This window comes from Gopherus evgoodei, chromosome 13, assembly GCF_007399415.2.
Source record: "Gopherus evgoodei ecotype Sinaloan lineage chromosome 13, rGopEvg1_v1.p, whole genome shotgun sequence".
NCBI lineage: Eukaryota > Metazoa > Chordata > Testudines > Testudinidae > Gopherus > Gopherus evgoodei.
This window is the reverse complement of record NC_044334.1, coordinates 2,293,575-2,314,253: the sequence shown is the minus strand read 5'-3', so window position 1 is coordinate 2,314,253 and position 20,679 is coordinate 2,293,575. Positions and strand designations below refer to the sequence as shown.

The window sequence follows — 20,679 nt, the reverse complement described above, 5'->3', positions numbered from 1 at the left end:
CCTGGAAGTAGCTTTACACCCATCCATGCTCACCTCTGTCTGTCACGACTCAGTTTAGCCTGATGCAGTATGGTGGGGGAGGAAGTTTTGTATACTAAAATCCCTGATGCTTTACAAAATCCTGTCTGTGTTCTACAGCAGTGCAGATCTGACTGTGCCCTGGGCTTTGTCTGACAGATTCCTTCTTTACTGACGCTCACCTCGGTGTGAAATTGTAAAGAGCCCACTTGAGTTCTCTGCCCCTCTAGTTCCACTGACGGTCAGAAGAGGAAGCAGGACTTTTGTGGACCTAGATGGGCCTTTGGCTGGTCTTAGCACAGGGGTGGATTTCACCATTCGAGGATTCATGCTCATAAACCCTGGCTTTTCCAATGATCAGTGATACTGTGGGTGCAGTGCCATCGAATGTGACTGCAGTTGACATGGCAGGAGCCGGAAAGCACAAGAAAAATCTCTGTAAGGAGCTCAGAGAAGCCGTGAGATGACTGAGTCAGTCTATCATTGTCCCTGAGACCAGTGTCTGAAGCTGCACTTCTATAACTGCTAAGCAGCGTGTAGGTACTTGAAGGCAACACAGGAAGCGCAGGTGCTTTCATATCTGATGTGGCTGATGTCTGCAGCTGTGAAGGAGTCAGTCACATTTCAAACACATTCCCCTATTCTAACAACAGAAATAGGGCAGACTCTATGTGTTTTGCCGCCCCAAGCACAGCAGTCAGGCGGCCTTCAGCGGCGGTTCTGCGGGAGGTCTGCCGGTTCACGCGGAATTCAGCGGCGGTTCTGCGGGAGGTTCTGCCGGTCACACGGGATTCAGCGGTGTTCTGCGGGAGGTCTGCCGGTCACGTGGATTCAGCAGTGGTTCTGCGGGAGGTCCGCCGGTCACGCAGATTCAGCGGTGGTTTCTGCGGGAGGTCTGCTGGTCACACGGATTCAGCAGTTGGATCTGCGGAAGGTCTGCCGGTCACGCGGATTCAGTGGTGGTTCTGCGGGAGGTCCGCCGGTCACGCGGATTCAGCAGTGGTTCTGCGGGATGTCCACCGGTCCTCGCCGCCCTTCGCCATGCCCGTCGCCGATTACTGCCGAAACCATGGGACTGGCAGACTCCCGCAGAAACACCGCTGAAGGCTGCCTGACTGCCACCCTCACAGCGACTGGCAGGCCACCCCTTGCGGGCTTGCCACCCCAGGCACGCGCTTGCTGTGCTGGTGCCTGGAGCTGCCCCGAATAGAAAAGATCTCATTTGCACTGTGTTTAACCTTTAGTTTGGAGGATTTGGACTCCAAATGTGCTTGTGAGATAGGAGAGGGGTTTGCATTACATTTCTTAGTAAAGTGTATTAAGTACCTTCCCGAGCAATCACAGCTTTCATGGAAAGTGTGTATTCTGTTTGATTTTTACATTATGCTACTTTTATGTAGCTGTTCTTCCACAGACCATTTTACCTGAGGACTACAGCAGAATCAGATAAATTGTCATAAATAAATCTCTATTTCAGACCAGTCTCCACAGCTAAACTCTGGGGATATAGCTTTGACTAATCTTTTCTGTCTTTTCCTTTGCCTAATTTTTGCCAGAAGCTCGGGATGGGTGACAGGGGATGGATGACTTGATAATTCCCTGTTCTGTTCATTCCCTCTGAGGCACCTGGCATTGGCCACTGCAGCCATTGATCTGGCCCAGTCTGGCTGTTCTGATGTTCTTCGCACAAGAGTGTATTGGCTGTGCTGTCTAAACACGACAGTAGTTTTACGTGGTTAGAAGGTAGGAGGTCAGCTTGATTAGGCGTCTGTCCTCCATTGGGCATGCAGTACCGTACATGCGTGACAATAGCAAGGAACAAAAGCACAATCTATCTCTTCCAAGTAAACCTATTTGCTGATGCGGATTGTAAAATTGTAGCAGTTCACAGAGACTGAGCTACAGCAGTAAACTCAGCATAAGCAAATGAACCTTTTGAACCACTGACTTTTAGCGAAAGGGACTCAGAGAGAAGCACTGAATTGAGCTGTGAGATAAGGCTCTCTGGGTTTGGCAAAAATCTCAGTGTGTCAGTCAGTCAGTGCAGGGTCCTTCTTGCTCTGCCATGATCAGAATGTTTGTGAGTGCGGTGGGGTGCTCAGGCAGCCGCCGTTCTCCCCGGGGGTTGATTTAATGCAGTTAAGTACAGTGCATAATTTCATGCCCAGAATTTTCAGTGCATCTCTTTCCCCTCCCTCTCTTGCAGACATTAACTCAGAGGGGAAGAATGCCCCTTCAAGTTCCTACCCACTCGGCTCTGATGAACTCCCAAACAACACGACTGGCAAAGAGAAGGGAGAGCCCCCCCACACCACAGCTCACAACCTTGTTCAGTCGGGAGAAGACTTCTTTGATTCTGTGACTGAGAAGACGACTCTGTTGCCTCTACAAGCCCCTGAAGCCCATACAAAACAAACTTTCCCTTCCAAGAAGAAGCCACCTTCTCTAAAGCAAGTAAACACCGCAAGGAAGCACCTGAGACCCCAAACTACCCCATCAATGCTTCAGAGAGCTGCCTCTCAGCCAAAGCTGTCAGGCGCCAGGGCCTTCACCTCTGCGGAAGAGCCTCATGCACTTGGGAATGGGATTACTATGGCTACTGAAGCCAAGCAAGCAACCCCTGAGTTGCCATTGTGGGGTGGCAGGAAAGGAAGCAGTGGCACAACCAGCCAGTCTCCGCTGCAGATTTCTCCTTTTACGTTATGGCCTGTGATCCGCCAGCCCACTTCCCAAAGTCCAGAGACAATAAAGCAGCTGTGGTTGCTGCGGCTGCTGGAGAAGGTGATACAATCGGTCCCAGTGCCAACAAGACAAGCAGTGCAGAGAACGAGATGAATGGATCTGCTTCCGAAGAAAGTCAAGAAACAACCACTTCCACCATCATCACCACCACAGTCATCACCACCCAGCCCACGCCAGGTAAGCCCCCTCTCTGCACGGCCACGGCCCCACAAACCCTGAGCCGCAGGACGAGGCGGGTGGAGTCACCAGGCTGTGAAGCGAGAGAAGACACACTTCCTGTGTCTGCAAATGCAGCGTGCGCTTTTGGAGCTGCCCAAGAGCTTGCACGTTTCATTGGTGTCAAAAATCTGCACCAGTACAATGGCATGGTCACTTTCAGGAGAGAGTGCACCTTGCTCTTGTACGAAAGGCAGCCTGGCGCATAACGCAGGAGAGGGAGAGGGAGCCAGCTAGCAATGCAATGGCACAGACACCGAGATTGTAACCCAAGTCAAATGTTTAAGGTATCCTTGGGGATCAGGAAGGCGGTTCTAGTGGAACCAGCAGAACTTAGTGAATGTGGAGCAGGAAACTGAGGGTTTAGAATAACCCAGGCTACAGCCAAGGAGGAAGTCTCTGCTCACAAGGAAGTGCCTGGCTTGTGCCACCTCCATCCATTGAGTGAGCAGCATTGCTCCAGCTCATGGGGGTTAGCTATCTTCTCTGCGGTGTGAGACGGGCCCAGGAGCCAGAAGCCATGGGCTGCCAGCAGGGATGCACATGGTGGTATCAGGGGTAGCCCACAGGGAAATAGGTTTGTGGCATAAAACCAGGGATTTTTCCATCTGTCATGGGGTGCTCGACTCACCACAGGGACGGCACTATCTCCTGTCACTGTGGGGAATTGCTCACCAGGTCGACACTCCAGCCAGCAGTTACTCTCTGAGCCTGCACCCCTTCTCACTCCAGGAACCACAGCATCTTCTTCCGTGTGACTCAGCCCTCCGGCCAGGTCCCTATATACGTGGTTTCCCCTTCCGGGGATGTGTATCAAAGTCCCTGCTCACCAGCCGTCTCTGTCAGTTCGCCCATTCACTGCCACAGGGGCTGCTCCCTCAGTGGCTGGCAGGGGAATCCAGGCCTGTTCTCTACTCCAGGTTCTGGCTCTGGCCCTCTGAACAGCAGCCCAGGTGTGGTTTCCCTCCTGCACCCTGCTGCCTTTCCCTGAGCCTCTTCCTCAGTTCCTGGCCCTCCCCATGCCTCTGGGTTTGCCAGCCTGAGCCCTGGGCTACTTATTCCTATGGCCCCCCAAGGGCACCTCCTTCCTCCTGGGAATGCCTGCAGCCCCTCTGCTGCCAACTTCCCACCTTTATAGAAGTCCCGCCTCTCCCCACACAGATGAGCTTTCCCCAATCAGGGCTTTCCTCCCAGGCTTAATTCTCCCCTATTGCATCTTCATTGGCTGACTGGGCCCACTTGAGCTCTTGCAGGGCCAGTGTGGGGAGTGCACCCATCACCCCATCAGCAGGGCTGTCTGAACCTCATCCTGGCACTAGTGAGAGTCGTGTTGTGTAGGGGAGGCAGGAGGTGGCGCTTCATTGTGCACCTGTACCTAACCACTACTGTTAGGATGTTACTAGCCTCCTGTCCTCCCTCAGGGTCCAAGCTCCTGCCAGTCAAATAACAACCAGACTTCCAGGTAGGCTACTAGAAAAAGCTACGGTCTATAGGCCTGATCCAAAGTCCTTCACTGGGAGTCGTTCCATTGACTGCCGGGGGCGTTGGAGCAGGTGTCTGAATGAGCCATGCTATGCGGTGCATTTAAAAGGTGCAGGTGCTGTGCTCATTACAGAAGAGTTTCAGATGGTTGGCAAGGTCTGTCTGGCAACGATGTTGTGGCCTGCAGTGAACCACCTCAGTCAGGGTCACTGTTTGTTCGTATGCAGAAATGAAACAGGAGTGACTGAATCTGATGCCAGAATAGACTTTGGTGCTGTCTCAGTCTCTGATTCCCTCTCGCCTGTCAGTCACCTGCAGGAATGGGCTGGGCTTTTTTGGTCAGAGATCTCTTTTAAAAAAAGAAAAAGGGAAACAAAAATTTTTCTTAGCTCTTTCCCCATCCAAACCCAACGTGTGGAAGAGGAGCTGTGACTGCAACAAGGCTTGTTCCTCAGCCAGTGGGAAGCTACTCACAGTGTCATTATTAATTCATGTGGCTTTTGCCTCCAGTTATCTGCAGCGTTAGTTTCTACGACCCAGAAGGCTACATTGACTCGACAGACCTATCCCCGCTTCCTGTGCCCAACTTCCTGGAGTGCACCTATAACGTGACAGTCTACATGGGCTATGGAGTTGAGCTCCAGGTAAGAATACGGTGACACTTCAGGGCTGCTGTTTCCCAGGTGCCATCCCACTGGGGTCAGCCGCAGAACAGTCACTGACACGGCATGGAAACAGCTCTTGCTCCTTGCTTAGTGTGTGCAGCTGAAATGAGCTGTTCCTGGGAAAACGGTGCTAATATTTCCCTGAGTTAGAAGCATCTGGGAGCCTGGACAGGTAACTGATAAATAAGCCCCAGAGGAGAAGAGCAGTCACTACCTGTCCTTGAAACATGATTAAAACAGCATCGGGTAGTCTGTGCACTAGACTAGAGTTCTCCTTGGGCCCTTTTTCTTCTTCAGTTTTCCCCATGTTACAATTGTTTCTTATTAAGCTACATCCCCTTTTAATCTCTGTAATTAGCAATGTGCACTCAAAGGAACGGGAGACCTTGTTCCCACCCTTGGGTGGGGGCTGGACTGAAGAAGAGGGCTCACCTTGTTGCAGCCTGATGGCGCAAGCAAATCTGTGATGGAAAGGGTGCTCACGGAATTCAGTGTAGCACGGTAGTTAGTGAAGCGAGCATCAGGGCAAACACTGAAACGCTGGCATTTTATGCATATTTTAAAAACTTTTCTCTAACAGTGACTCTGTCTCCTGAATCAAGAGGGTGCTAAAGACAAACTGTTCTGCTGTAAATTTGCCTCCCTTTGTAATCCATCCAGTGACATCATTCCTGACCTTGCTCCATTGTAGGTCAGGGTTTTAATGGAGCATAAAATTAGCCTCTCCGCCTTCAAGAACTCCCCTTTTCACTTTGCTGATGTTTTTGAGGCTCTTTGGCCATTATATTACAAAGCAGATCTGCATCTGCTGAGCACAACCTTGCCTGGCCAGGAGTCATGGCGGCATACACGCAGGTACACCCAGATCTGCCTAAGCCACTGGGGGTCTCTGAATGTAAAGCAAGTCAGTCAGTAGGTTTGAATGTACACGCAGGCCGGCTAGGTAGCAGCAGGGGAATGTAGGGAGCCTCCCACCCTCCATACACACACAGCTCACTAAACTCTTGCCACTGTGCCCAGCCCAGGTCTGGGCACAATGATCTGATCACAGATGACGGGGGTAGGTTTTGAGTTGGGGGGGCTGGGGATGTATGGGGTGGATATTTGTTTCACAGCCCCATACAACAATGTGAAAGCTGGCTGCCCTTGCTAAAATACTCAGCCCACTCTAAGCAAAATCCTTAGAGCAAGAGGAACAGCCAGGCCTGAAGTGTCCAAGAATGGGGAGTTTTCCACCGTAATAGGCACATTTTGGAGAGCAGGACGGGGGTGGGGCAGATGCTTGGAAAGAAAAGCTCTGTAAAGAAAAGCATGTCTGAGCCTAGCACTCTGGAGACATTGCGGACAATGGTTAATCCTCTGATAGCATATAACCTCTGCAGAGCAATACGTGGAAAGAGGGCAACATTTGGAGTAATCTGTGCAAAGCCGCCTAGGGACAGCTCTAACTTTGGACTTTTGAAGCCAAGAATATAACGTACTGTTTCGGGCCAGCAGCCCCTCTTTCCCAGTTTCCCCCTCACCTAGGTGTGCCGTGCTCACGTCCCTTCACATGTGCGGCTTATTCCTGCCTGCTGGCCCAGCCTCAGGGTGAAGTGTGGGGGTAGCTAGAGACTGGAGCTGTCCTGCTGCTATGGACTGGGAAATTCCCATTGCTAGGCTGGGCCGCAGGAATGCCCAGGGGACACATACAGCTGTTAAGGGACTCAGCTAACCCTGTCTGTTGCCTGGCTGAAGGCTGATGAACAGGGCCCTGAGCAGGTCCTGATGGAAAGGGAGCCGGTGAGGCCATTTTTCCATATTACAGAGCAGGACACTGCCGTACAAGTGTCCCAAGTACAGGCAGGCTGGAACTCACCTGCATAACTTTGTCTCCTGCCTCCTCAATACCAGCTGCCTGGAGATGAAAACAGCAAGAAACTCTTCCCCTTGGTCCAGCCTCTAATGATCTCCCTGGCAGAGGGGCTAGAATCTATGAGCAAACTGAAGGGAAATAAGGAGAAATGGAAATCCTTGCTCCTAGGATCCCCATGTTGGAGGAGCCTCTCCTGGGATCACTGAATCGGACGTAGGGCATCATGCTCTGGTGTCAAAAGCTGGCTCACCTATCGTCAAGGCAGCAAGCTCTGTGGAAGACTCTTTAACCAGCTTTCCAATTTATTTCAGATGGAGGCTGGAATAGCATGCAGGACGCCGAGACATTTGATCTCTTTTCATGCTTTAACCTCTATATGGCATGTAGTGTATGAAAATACACAGGTGAATGCGACGGGAACGTGGCCTGCATGGAAGGATAGTCCTTACGCCCGGAATATCACCAAAGACACAGAGCACTAGTGTGTGCGGCTAGAATAGTGCAGGCGGAAACGCCCCTGTGATCCAGGTGTCACTGTTATCCTGTCACTCCAGTTTAGAAGGAGATAAAAGAGAAGTCGCTGAGCTGACCCCTGGATAGGTCACAAGACCAACACGAAGGTAAATTACCTTAGAGAGACAATCAGCAGGAGGGAATTAAATGCCCTAATTGTCACGTGAGGTCCATGCAAATCATTAGTAACTGCCAGAAATCAAACAAACACTCAAAATATGAGAAGCCTTTGATTCACCTTCAACCAAGAGCTTTTGGCACAGGGCTAGTGAGGCTGAAAATGTCTACCAAGTGCATTGCTGGGTAGAGACGCCATCCAAGGGCTAATCATGATTAAAGATGTAGACGAGGAAGCAGGCTGTCAGTGTTTGGACTGTCCCTGGCCCACGGCCCCTCCATTCTCAGGGGAGTGCTGTGGTCTAATGATTCAAGCACAGGAGATCCTGACCTCTAATCTTAGCTCTCACACCAACTCCCTGTGAAGCCCAGAGTGTGTCACATCCCTGCTCCATGCCTCAGTTTCCCCTCTGTAGAATGAGGGTCATTGTCTATTTAAATGCCTCCCTTGGACTGGTATTTTAAGGATTAATTATCCAGTGTTTTAAAGTGATCAGACGATGGAAAGTGCCAACTAAGCATCATTTATTATTTGCACAGCCCTATCAGAAGCTGTTGAGGACGGGCTTGTTTAGCCACACACTACTCACGGAAGGAAATAACATGGGATTTTAGGATGGCTTGAATGGCTGATCAAAGTACTGATGACGATTATCTTTACTCATCCCTGAGGGATCCTGGCCTCACACATCTAGTCTGAAGGAGAAGAGAGCAGCCCAGCGTGATGGCCTGATGAAAAGATTAATGGCTTTCCTGCTGCTGCCTCTTGTTTTGCCAGCTTGTCATTTAGAATCCCTGTTCCATCCTCCTCTAATTATTTTACATGTACAGATGCTCCCAGCTTCACCAGCTACAAAGCTAATTACATGAGTCAGGTGCGGAAATAGTGTGATGCCATTCTTTCCCCCCGCCATGTAGTCACTCGTGCTGGTAATTGCTGGCATTTAAAGTGAGTTTGATTGAATTCCTGACTCCTGTAACGGAGAGAAGCAGAAGAGGCCTTGCTGAAAATGGTCACAGTGATGGAGTGGCAGGGGAGAGAGACAGAGAACCCCACCTAGGATATTGGATATGAGGAAACACTATTTCACTAGGAGGGTGGTGAAGCACTGGAATGGGTTACCTAGGGAGGTGGTGGAATTTCCTGCCTTAGAGGTTTTTAAGGCCCGGCTTGATAAAACCCTGGCTGGGATGATTTAGTTGGGGTTGGACCTGCCATGAGCAGGGGGTTGGACTAAATGACTTCCTGAGGTCCCTTCCAACCCTGATATTCTGTGATTCTAAAACACCATTAGGGCTACATCAGCTAAACCGGGAAACCCCATTCATGTTATGCAACTTTGCAGTGGCTCCTTTTTTGGTCTCTAAGTGGCTTTTGTGCTGGTGCTGGGTTTCCTGGGCTGGAGACTGCACAGCCATATCATGGGCAGCAGCTGTGCAAACTCCCTACCCCGGCCTGGAAGGGTTGCCGAATAGCTGAGCATACGTCTGCATTGCAGCCGCTACAGTAGCCCTGCTCCAGCGCTGCAGCCGCTGTCGTGTAGGACACTCCCTGCATTGCAGAAGGGTTTCTCTGTCGAGGCAGGTGATCCCCTCTCGAGAGGCAGGAACTAGGTCAGCAGAAGGAATCTTCCATTGATCTAGCTGTGTCTACGTGGGACGTAGGCTCAACCTGACTACGGCACTCAGAGCACAGGGCTTTCCATAGCCCCTGGGCGAGGGGTACTTAGGTTGACTACATTTTAGGGGTAGGGCCAGGCCTTAGTCCCCTGCCCCACTGCAAGCTTTGGCAGCCTTTCTAGGAGTATCAGTGGAGAGACCAGGCCTGTGAGGTTGCGGCAGAGGCTTTTGACATGGACACACACACACTCTCTCCAGTGCAACAGAGCTGGGTTCCTAAGTCGAACCCTATGGACGGTCCAGGGGATTCAGGGCCTGGTCCAGCCCCACCAGACACAATGGAAAGGCTCTCCTCTGGTCAGGCCTAGTGGCAGAGCCAAGAACCAGTCAGGAGTCAGAAACTGAGCCGGCTGGAGCAGGGCAAGGAACAAGGCAGGCAAAGAAGCGATTGCAGGTGCGGGCCAAGCGCTGCTGCTGGGCTGAAGAGCCGTCCTGGCAGTGCCCACTCAGCCATGCTGGTGCTGCAGTTAGGCAGCGACCCAGGCACCATCATTCTGACATTAGGCCCCACTGGTATTGGGAAAACTGTCCCTTTAAGTGGTTTAGCCAATGCCCAGACAAGAAGGCTGCGGGAGGGGTGCTGCTGAGCCTGTGTTCTGTTCTGCAAGAGGTACTTGGGAACTACATCACTGAATAAAGGGGATCTCTTCCCAGCCCCTGGGGCCCTGCCTGCTTACTGACCAGCACGGCCCCTGCCCCAGCGCACACTGTTGTGTTCTGCGCTCTGAAGGGACGGCCTGTGCAGAGCACAGAACTAAACACTGCCCCTTTGACCCGTTGTCAGTAGCATTGACGGGAATGTCTAGTTCAGAACACACAGGAAAAGATCTCCCCTGTTTAAGCCTTTTTAATGGCATCACAGCAGCAGCAGATGAGAAGGCAGAAAAACGGAATCTGAATTTAAACAAAAGCCCTTCTCAGTGATGCATTCCACCTTTGGATAGAGTATATACCATTAAATGGGTTGATGAAAGGAAAAAAATCCCGAAGAGTGACGATTCGGTACTACATTAATAACATCTTTAACACAGATTAAGAGACAAAGAGCAGCGTAAAAGAGAAAAGCTCATTACCATGTCACTGTGCTGGAGTTAAAAAAGAGAAAGAAAATGAAAGTCCCTGGCAAGTTCTAATAACTTCCCTCGAGCAATTCGCTTCTGCACATGCCCCTGAATGGAGAACCCTCTGCACTCCTCAGCAGCTCTGTCATCCTGACCATGCCCCAGCCGGAACATGTTGAAGTCAATGCAAACTTTCACATTGACGTCAGTGGCCTGTGAATCCAGCCCTTAATGAATTATAGGGGAAATTCACCTCTGTGCATAAGGCCTAGTACCAACACAGGACTGAAGCAGGATTTAAGTGCTACCTCAACCTTGTGGAATGTAGTGGCTCCTAACTAGGCTTTATGCTGGTGCCCTGCCCAGGGTGAATCTAACCTTATTAGACGTTTCAGACCCGTTCCTCCTACCAAGCCCACTGCAAGCTGCCCAGCATGTCAAGCCCTGAGCCACTGACACGGTGCAAATTAAGTCCCCACATCGCAGCAATAAGGACAGAGCAGCTAATTATAATAAAATTACATTTATAAAAACTCTTGACATTTCTTGGCAAAAAACATCATTTCCTTATAGAGATTTCAGCTGAAATGTAAAGGTGTTTGGATTTTTTCTAGGAGGCGAATGAGCATGTTAGTTTGGGTTTGAAGGATTCTTCCCCCTGCCCCCGTCTTAATGACACATGTTCCAGGAGCTTAAATTAGTTTCACTCTTTGATTTCCCTTTGCAGTTCCCTGGCAGGAAGCTGCACATATGGTACCTTTCTCCCTGGCTGATGATCCCTGGCACAAGTCCACTGTATCAGAGTGTAGCTGACAGTTATCCCAGACACAGAGGGGAGTCCCCAGGACTGGCTGTTTACCTACCTCCCAGTGATAAAGGAGAAATCTGCTTCAAGAGACAATAACCCCGCCCCCCCACCCCAACTCTTTCTTTCATCCTCTTCTGTACGTTTCCCAAGTACGGACTAACTCAAGACAGATTTAAATAGCTGGAAAGGTGACCGCTGCCATGCAGGCTACCAGATAGAGCAATAGCTCTGCAAAGCCTTCCTCGCACAGGGCCTGCTGCTGACACACTTCAGGAATGCCTGCGAGTAAGATTTCTGGGTAAGTGCTACAATGCATTAATCAGCACCTGCCCCCTTCAGAGATCTGTCTCCAGCCTACATACTAGTCTGAAATTTCTCCTCTGCAGACAGCCCTGAAAACAGGGAAAGCAGCCATAAAGCCGAGTAGCTCAATTCTCATTCTGCTCCAATGACTGTTCCTTTAATATTTCCCTTCTTAATTTGTCAGCGTGACTTTGAGGCTGGCCTTCACCTGCCAAACCTGGTTTGGAAACAGAACCATCCTTGAGTGATTTCAGCACAACGCATGTCAGGAAGACTCTGGATTTTTTCAGTGATTCAGAACAGACACAACGAGCTAAATCCAGCCCAGGTGAAAACCCAGCAGAAGTCAATGGAGTTGCATTAATTTATACAAAGGCTGAGTTTGACTGTGTTTGTATCAGCTATTCCAGTCAATCCACCCCTAATCAACAAGGAATTAATGTTTAAATCTGTGCCCAGGTCTCTGTCTGCCTAGAGAGGTTTTTCATTGGGGCGTTTGGCATTGGAGACTGGAACAAACAAGGCAATTGTGTACAGGTTAGGCACATGTTCATTGAATGCTCCTGTGCTGGTAGGAATTGAGCTCTCAGTTCTTGCCTCTCATCCAGGAAGCCCAAGAAAAAGTTAATTGCCCCTCAAAACAAGCACATGTGCAGGAGTGTCCACGCCTCCCTCCCCCCACATGCCAAACACCTGGCACAGAGCCCTAATGCTGCTCCTTCCCTTCTGAGAGCCCCCTGGATTGGAGTCTCCTCTCCCACCCATTTCACAATGGTTTCAATGAGGTGTCCCCTGATTTACACTGGGGTCAGGGAATGGAGAATCTACCTGCCCTCTCCTCCCCAGCCCAGACTGTTAGGGAGCAGGACCCAACCCATCACAGCCTCAGTAAATCAAGCCAACCCATTGGCTCAGCTGGAAGTGAAGTGGACCCGGTGGGGGCCATGCATTCCCTGCAGCTAATGCTGCCGGAGGGAATGCACCATGGGCCAGCAGCACCCGGGGGTATCTCCAAGCTCTCAGTCAAGACATCACCAAGGCAGGGCTCACTGTGGCCAGGTCTGGAGCCTAAAGAGAACTCTACAAAGACCTAGCCGGGGCCCATTTGGTCAGCCATGCCTGCTAGGCCTTCAGAAGCAACTGGGGAAGGAGGACCAAGATCACCATCCATACTGTGAGCAAAAAGGATGCTGGTCAGTGTTTAAGGTGTAGACTTAGGAGAGCCAGGTTCAACTCCCTGCGCTGTCTCAGACTCCTGTATAACCCTGGGCAAGTTACTTAGCCTCTGTGCCTCAGTTTCCCCATCTATAAACACAAGCCAGATTGCAAAGTGCTTTCACATCTACAGATGAACAGTGCTACATGGGAGCCAGGATCCTTCCCCCAACCAGCCGCTTCACTTCCTGCTGGCTACGACTTGACCTCATGGTAGCTCATGCTCCAATGCTGGCCAGGCCCTGGGAGAGCCAGCTTGCCAGTGGAGTCTGAAGTGCTGAGTGATGCTGAAGGTGGCATTGGACAGGGAGCACAGCCTCTCTGGGTCAGTACAGTTGCTTTTGTTGTTCTGTTTCCAGGCTGACAAAATTGAGCTGCCAATTTGTTTTCCATTGAAAAATTAGAGAAGAAAGCAGCCTATAGGTCAGTGGCGGTGACCTAGAATTGCTGGCATTATCTGTCTTGCGGATAAGTTCAGCTGTATTACCCCAAGTTATAAAGCACGGCCCTTGCTCATAACTTCCCAGTGATCGTAAAACCTGGCCAGAACTTGTGACTAGTCCCATAAAGTGCATTATTGCTCAGCACCAGCAGGCTAAAGGCATTCGCTCCTCAGCCTTCACATGGAGCAATGTGCTGTTGACAGCGGGGCTGGTCTGCAATGCCTGGCTGCAATGATCAGACTGGTGCCATTGCTGAGGGCAGTGAGCAGCTGGCGAGCCCTCAAAGTAAAGCAAAGTGGCTCTGGCCTTTGTCCTTTCTCTCTAGTGAAGAGTCTTGCCTACTTCCTCACTTGCTGCTTCTAAAACAGGACCCTTTCTAAACTAAACTCCTGCTCTCCTCATTTGATCCTCCAGTTTCCTCCTGCCTCCAAAGGGTTCCAGCAGCACTCTCGCTCGCCCATATCGCACAGCCTTGAAACTTGGGCCTTATGCCGGGATGTTGCTGCTCACTCTCATAATCAGGACAATCTCTGGTAACCTGGCAGAGCCCAAGAGCCTTGCAGTCTACAAACTGCACTGGGACCAAGCTCGTCGGAGAAGAGCCTCTGTACTGCAGCCGAGTTTATTCAGAATGGCAAAAAGGGAGCAAGGAGAAAAGAGAACATTGATTTTCTACAGCTCTTGCTTGTCAGCATTAGAGGTTCAATGCGGAACATCGTGAATACAGGAGAGGGATTGAAAGGCATCTGAAACAATTACATAAAATATGTAAATTTCAGGGTCCCCATCCAGCCATGCTCTTAAGCAGATGCTTAATTTTAAGCAGGTGAATAATCAAGTTGACGACTCACCTCCTGAAAGGTAAGCACATGCTGAAGGGATCATGTGGATCATGGCCTCAAGCATATTTTCCTCCTGTGTTTAAAGAGTCTAGTGAGACAATAACAAGGCTCTGTTCTGAGCTTGATTTCACATATATCCCCTGAGATAGGAGCTATTGACCTTGCTGATGCCAGGGGACAGACGTACAGTTATGCACCAACTTGCATCATGAAATTACATGAAACCCATCTTTGTTTTTAAAAAATTAAACCAGAACTTCTCCTGGCAACCAATAGCTGTCAAGGTTTCTTTTTGGTTAGAAATGATCATTTTCTCACTCAGGGTCTTCTCTAGCATCTGTCAAAGTCAATGGAAAGGTGCCCACGGCACGGCAGCAGGAGCTGGTTGGGGGCTTTAGACAACAAAGGTAGATTTTTAATGGCACAGGTGACAGGTGCCCGACTCTTCTTCAAAGTCAGCAAGAACTGGTCCACCTCAGCCTCTGGTGCCTTTGCAATCTCCCCCCAAGTCAGCAAGGCAGGAAACAGATAATTCTGCTTGGGGCCAAGGAAAACCAAGGGGTGAGAGTTTTAGAATGTGTACTGCCCACTACTGGGCCCAAACTATGTGCCCACACATGTATATATGTCACCTTCTGTTTCCCTTCATCAGTTGGTCTTACAAGCTCATCAGCAAAGGGCTGTATTAAGTCGAAATCTGCCCAAAGCATTGTGGAGACTCCTGGTCTGCTAGTGATTGTTTAGAGGGGGAGGTAACAGGTGAAGAATCGCTTTGCATCTCAGGCCCAATCCTGTAGTCCTGAATCGTGAGGATTTGGCACTGAATAGGAAAAGGTTTATGGGTATTTGGGGATGGGAAGTAGTTTCATTGTTCATCAACTTTGGTGTCATTTTCTCCTGAGGAAATCTAGCTCCTTGCAGCGAACAGATCAAAAGGCTCCAAGTGCTGCAATTGCGTACGAAGCTCTATCAATGTGATATCTGAGGGCTGCTGGAGCTCCTGCCCTGGGTGTTACAGCACATCTGATGGTGTTTTGAAGATGATCATTCTATCTGATGAGAAATCAAGCAAATTTTATAACAACAACAACAACAACAAATCTTCTAGTCACCACCTCATCACAGCACATGCAATTAGAAGCTAATGCTTGGGAAGTGCTAAATATAGGGCCTTGGTCTTCACTTCCTTAAGAAAACAAATGGCAGCTGTTGAGTATCTCATTGCTGAAATACCAGCCTCTTTATTATGCTAAAGAACATGGGAAAACAAATGTGGGGTTACTTGTTAACTACCAGGTTTCAAGCACTAATTAAAAGGCTTTTCTACTGCTCACTGGAAATATTAGCTGCTTTCTTTTCTGTAAATGGCCATCTGTGGAAGCAGTGGTACCTACAAGTTAGATGCCTTGTGCAAGAGCTTATTGTAAACAACAATTTAGCTTACAAAGAAACCTGCTTTTCTCTCAGCTCTCTGGGCCAACCTATTTCAGTCCTAGAGCAGTTGCTTTTGCACCTTCTTCCCCAGGGTAGAAGCTAGACTTTCTTATGCTGCATTTCCCCCTGTGCAGTTTGCATTTTCAGAGTTCTCTGTCACTGACTTTTAACTCCTTCAGGCTTTCTCTATGACCAAGGGCATTGTTGGAGCAGGTCACTTCCTGCTAGTGGCACTTCAGTGAAGGATTCCAGCCAGATTAAATAATAAGCCACATTTTTTCTGTCGTAGTAGGAAACCAGACCAGGAGAGGAGGGTGGCTGTTGTATCATTCAGCAGTGATCACTGCAGGAATGGAACCAATGGCTGCGCTGACAGGTCTCTAGTAAGCCCGACCCAGTTCGCCTTGGCTTAGTTGCTGGGACAGTGACCTTTAAGGAGCCCGGGGTTGTAAGAGCTCCATGACTGTTGCAGAAAGAATGAAGAGTCCTTGTGGCACCTTAGAGACTAACAAATTTATTTGGGCATAAGCTTTTGTTAGGTAATAAAGCAAGTCCTCACTCACCTCTCCAACACCCAAGGTCGTGCGGAGTTGGAATTTGGGCCCACAATTCTGTCAGAGACCAGACACTAATGCGTTGATCAACGGGCTCACACTACCCCAAAAGCTTTAGAATAAGTGTGGCCCCTTTATTAGGGGTGAGCATCAATATTTATACACAGAAGTAAACAAAGTGATTAATAAAAGATAATGGTCATGCATAATCAATCAAGATTTTACAGGAAGAGCAAGTTTAACAAGTAAATGCATAGAGATAAAGGCTAATGGCTACTTGAGGAAGGGGGTGTCATGAGTAGTTTGCAGGTCAGTGCTTTGTTCAAAAAAAGGTTCAGAAAGGATTATGCAGAGACGGCCAGTCTGGGTGTTTTTTGGCTCCAAAGTTCACCAAAAGTTTAGACCCAACACTTTCATGGGCTAAAACCCGCTTCATCAGATGCAGGGAGTGGAAAATACAGTAGGAAGATATATATATACACACAAAGAACATGAAAAAATGGGTGTTGCCATACTAACGCTAACAAGACTAACCAGTTCAGGTGGGCTATTATCAGCACGAGAAAAAAAGCTTTTGTGGTGATAATCAGGATGGGCCATTTCCAACAGTTGACAAGAAGGTGTGAGTAACAGTAAGGGAAAAAGATTTTACTTTGTGTAATGACCCATCCACTCCCAGTTTTTATTCAAGCCTAATTTAATGGTGTCCAGTTTGCAAATTAATTACAATTCTACTCTGATGACTGTTGCAGTTGGCTCTGTAATGTATGTGCTGTGGGCACTTTCCGGAGGAGACACAACAGCCCAGCTGTCCAGGGCTGACAGGAACCCTGTGGGCACTAATCAGCCATTGGCATCTACAAATGTAGGTGTTCCACACATTGCATCAAAGCCATCCTGTGCAGAGGCAGACATAGGCTCAACGCGCCTTCTACATGTCAATGTCACAGTGCTCCTGCACAGTTCAGGTTTCCTTCCCGAGAATGTGGCCCTATTATTTCAAGGCCCCTAGGGCGCAGTTACAGCAGATTTGCCCGAACCAATGCAATGGCACTTCCTCCTGAGGCAGATCCTGTCACAATATGACAAAAGCTTTCTGTAGGCAGGGCCGTATGGGAGGAGGGATTTTCATAGTTATTTCATAGACTCTAGGACTGGAAGGGACCTCGAGAGGTCATCGAGTCCAGTCCCCTGCCCTCATGGCAGACCAAATACTTTCTAGACCATCCCTAATAGACAGTTATCTAACCTACTCTTAAATATCTCCAGAGATGGAGATTCCAAACTTCCCAGGCAATCTATTCCAGTGTTTAACTACCCTGACAGTTAGGAATTTTTCCTAATGTCCAACCTAAATCTCCCTTGCTGCAGTTTTAAGCCCATTGCTTCTTGTTCTATCATTGGAGGCTAAGGTGAACAGTTTCCTCCCGCCTCCTGATGACACCCTTTTAGATATCTAAAAACTGCTATCATGTCCCCTCCAGTCTTCTCTTTTCCAACTAAACAAACCCAATTTCCTTCAGCCTTTCGTCATAGGTCATGTTCTCAAGACCTTTAATCATTCTCGTTGCTCTTCTCTGGCCCTCTCCAATTTCTCCACATCTTTCTTGAAATGCGGTGCCCAGAACTGGACACAATACTCCAGTTGAGGCCTAACCAGCGCAGAGTAAAGCGGAAGAATGACTTCTCGTGTCTTGTTTACAACACACCTGTTAATGCATCCCAGAATCATGTTTGCTTTTTTTGCAACAGTATCACACTGTGACTCCTATTTAGCTTGTGGTCCACTATGACCCCTAGATCTCTTTCTGCCATACTCCTTCCTAGACAGTCCTCTTCCCATTCTGTATGTGTGAAACTGATTGTTTCCTTCCTAGGTGGAGCACTTTGCATTTATCTTTATTGAACTTCATCCTGTTTACCTCAGACCATTTCTCCAATTTGTCCAGATCATTTTGAATTTTGACCCTGTCCTCCAAAGCAGTTGCAATCCCTCCCAGTTTGGTATCGTCCACAAACTTAATAAGCGTTCTTTCTATGCCAACATCTAAATCGTTGATTCAGGGTATGTCTACATCTACAATTTTGTAGCGCTGGTTGTTACAGCTGTATTAGTACAGCTGTATAGGGCCAGCACTGCAAAGTGGCCACACTTACAGCAACCAGCGCTGCAAGTGGTGTTAGATGTGGCCACGCTGCAGCGCTGTTGCACACCACGGGGAAGGAGACCTGCTTGGAGGGGGGGTCGGGGAACCCCAGAGCACACCGCGGGGCTGGATACCTGCTTGGAGGGGGGGTCGGGGAATGCCAGAGCACACTGCGGGGCTGGATACCTGCTTGGAGGGTGGGTCGGGGAACGCCACGAGCAAACCGCGGGGAAGGAGACCTGCTTGGAGGGGGGGTCGGGGAATGCCCGAGCACACCGCGGGAAGGAGACCTGCTTGGAGGGGGGGGTCGGGGAACGCCAGAGCACACCGCGGGGAAGGAGACCTGCTTGGAGGGCAGTGGAGTTTGCTTAATTACCAGAGAGGCTTCCTCAGGTATGCTGGGATACCTGCTTATTCCACGGAGGTCAACAAAAACGCTGGTGAGTGTCTACACCTGAAGACCAGCGCTGGTGATCCAGCGCTGGATCCTCTATACCCGAGGCACAACCGGGTGTACGGCCAGCGCTGCAAACAGGGAGTTGCAGCGCTGGTAATGCCCTGCAGGTGTGTACACATCCTAAGTTGCCGCGCTGTAACCCCTCACCAGCCCTGCAACTTTGTAGTGTAGACAAGGCTGAAGATATTGAACAGAACCGGTCCCAAAACAGACCGGTTAAATTCTGTTTACAGGATGTGCATGGAGAGTGAAGGTCCTCGCTGGGAAAGAACCTGTCTGAGAACATCCACCAAGCTCAGGTTCTCCACATGGAGGGCAGTCAATGCACACCAAGTTACTATGGAAACATAGCAAAATGCACCTGCTGAGAGCTGGAGCTGGCTGGGAGTGCAGTGATGAGACCATGTGCATTGCTCAGGGGCGATATAGCCATGGCTTAGGGGTGATGTGCTATTCTGCCTACTAACTTCCAGTCACATTATCACATTTGTCCTCTTCAGTCACTCAAATAATTAACAGTCTTAAAGTATAACACACTCTCATTCACCATACCGGCACCTCCGAAGCAGCTGCCCTCTCCAGAATCTCAGCTTGCTTGCTTGCTTTGAGTCCATAGCTGTTCTGGGTGATGAAGAAAACCTTTGCCCTGGGTGTAACAGAGTTAGCTGTCATGGAGTCACCGGGCGTTGCTCTCTAACTGCTCCCCACCAAGCCAGTCAGGACTTTGGGGAGCCTCCTCTCCCTTGGAGCAGCCTTGTTCAGGGCAAGAAGCTCACACGTCTTCAGCTCCTGGGTCTCTCCTTGGAGCATTCAGCATCCTCTGCCCCTCCGTGCGCTTCCCACAGCGAGCCCGCCTCAGTGGGGTCCTGGGGAAGCCACAGGGTCCTGCACCCTCGTTTTGCAGTCAGACGTGACTCAGCCAGCCAGTAAAACAGAGGTTTATTCGATGACAGGAACAGGGTCTAAAACAGAGCTTGTAGATACAGCGAACCGGACCCCTCGGCTGGGTCCATTCTGGGGGGCAGTGAGCCAGACCCCCAGGTCTGCCCTCCACCCTTGACCCCAGCTGAAACTCTCCCTGAGGATGACACATTTCTCCAGTTATCTCATCAGGCGGGTAACAGATACCCCGTGACCACGCAGCCATGGAATCACAGAAGTGTAAAGCTGGACGAGACCTCAAGAGGTCATCTAGTCCAGTTCCCTGCATTGAGGCAGGACCAAGCAAATCTTTTTCATCCTGACAGATGTCTGTCTGTCTCTAACGCGTTCTTTAAAACCTCCAATGACAGGGATACACAACCTCCCTTGGAAGCCTGTTCCAGAGCTTAACTGTCCCTATAGTTAGAAAGATTTTCCTACTATCTAACCTAAATCTCCTGTGCTGCAGATTAATCCCATGACTTCTTGTTCCACCTTCAGTGGACATGGAGAACAATTGATCACCCTCCTCTTTATAACAGGACTTAATGTATTTGAAGAGTTATCAGGTTCCCCCTCTGTCTTCTTTTCTCAACACTAAACATGCCCAGTTCTTTTTAACTTTCCCTCGCAGGGCAGGTTTTCTAAACCTTTGATCATTTTTGTTGCTCTCCTCTGGACTCTCTCCAATGTGTCCATGTCTTTCTTCAAGTGTGGTGCCAGAACTGGACACAGTGCCCAGTTGAGGTCGCACCAGTGCTGAGCAGAGCAGGACTGTTACTTCCTGTGTCTCACATACAGCACTCCTGTTAATCCTCCCAAGAATGATACTAGCCTTTTTTTCAAATGCATCACATTGTTGACTCATCTTCAATTTGTGATTCATTCTAACCCCAGGTCCTTTTCATCCAGCGAGGTAGTCCCCAGTTTGTAGTTGTCTGTTTGATTTTTTTTCTTCCTAAGTATAGCACTTTGCACTTGTCTGTACTGCATTTCATCTTTTTGATTTCAGACCAATTCTCCAATTTGTCAATGTCATTTTGGATTTGAATCCTGTCTTCCAAAGAACTTTCAACCCCTCCCAGCTTGGTGTCATCCAGAGATTTTATAAGCACACTCTCCACTCCATTACCCAAGTCATTAATGAAAATATTGAATAGTACCAGAAGCAGACGGACCCCCTAGAGACGCCCTCTCAGTCTGATA

The 20,679-nt window shown here is 49.4% G+C and overlaps 1 protein-coding gene across 1 annotated transcript in view; it reads left to right on the top strand.

Annotated features, from left to right (window-relative positions):
• Positions 1-2,628: 2,628 nt before the first annotated feature.
• Positions 2,629-20,679, top strand: part of SEZ6L (seizure related 6 homolog like) — a 67,643-nt gene continuing 49,592 nt past the window's right edge. Inside the window, 2 exon segments of the mRNA XM_030583221.1 lie at positions 2,629-2,937; positions 4,969-5,102. Coding sequence (XP_030439081.1) covers positions 2,721-2,937; positions 4,969-5,102 — 351 coding nt within the window. The 5' untranslated portion in view covers positions 2,629-2,720.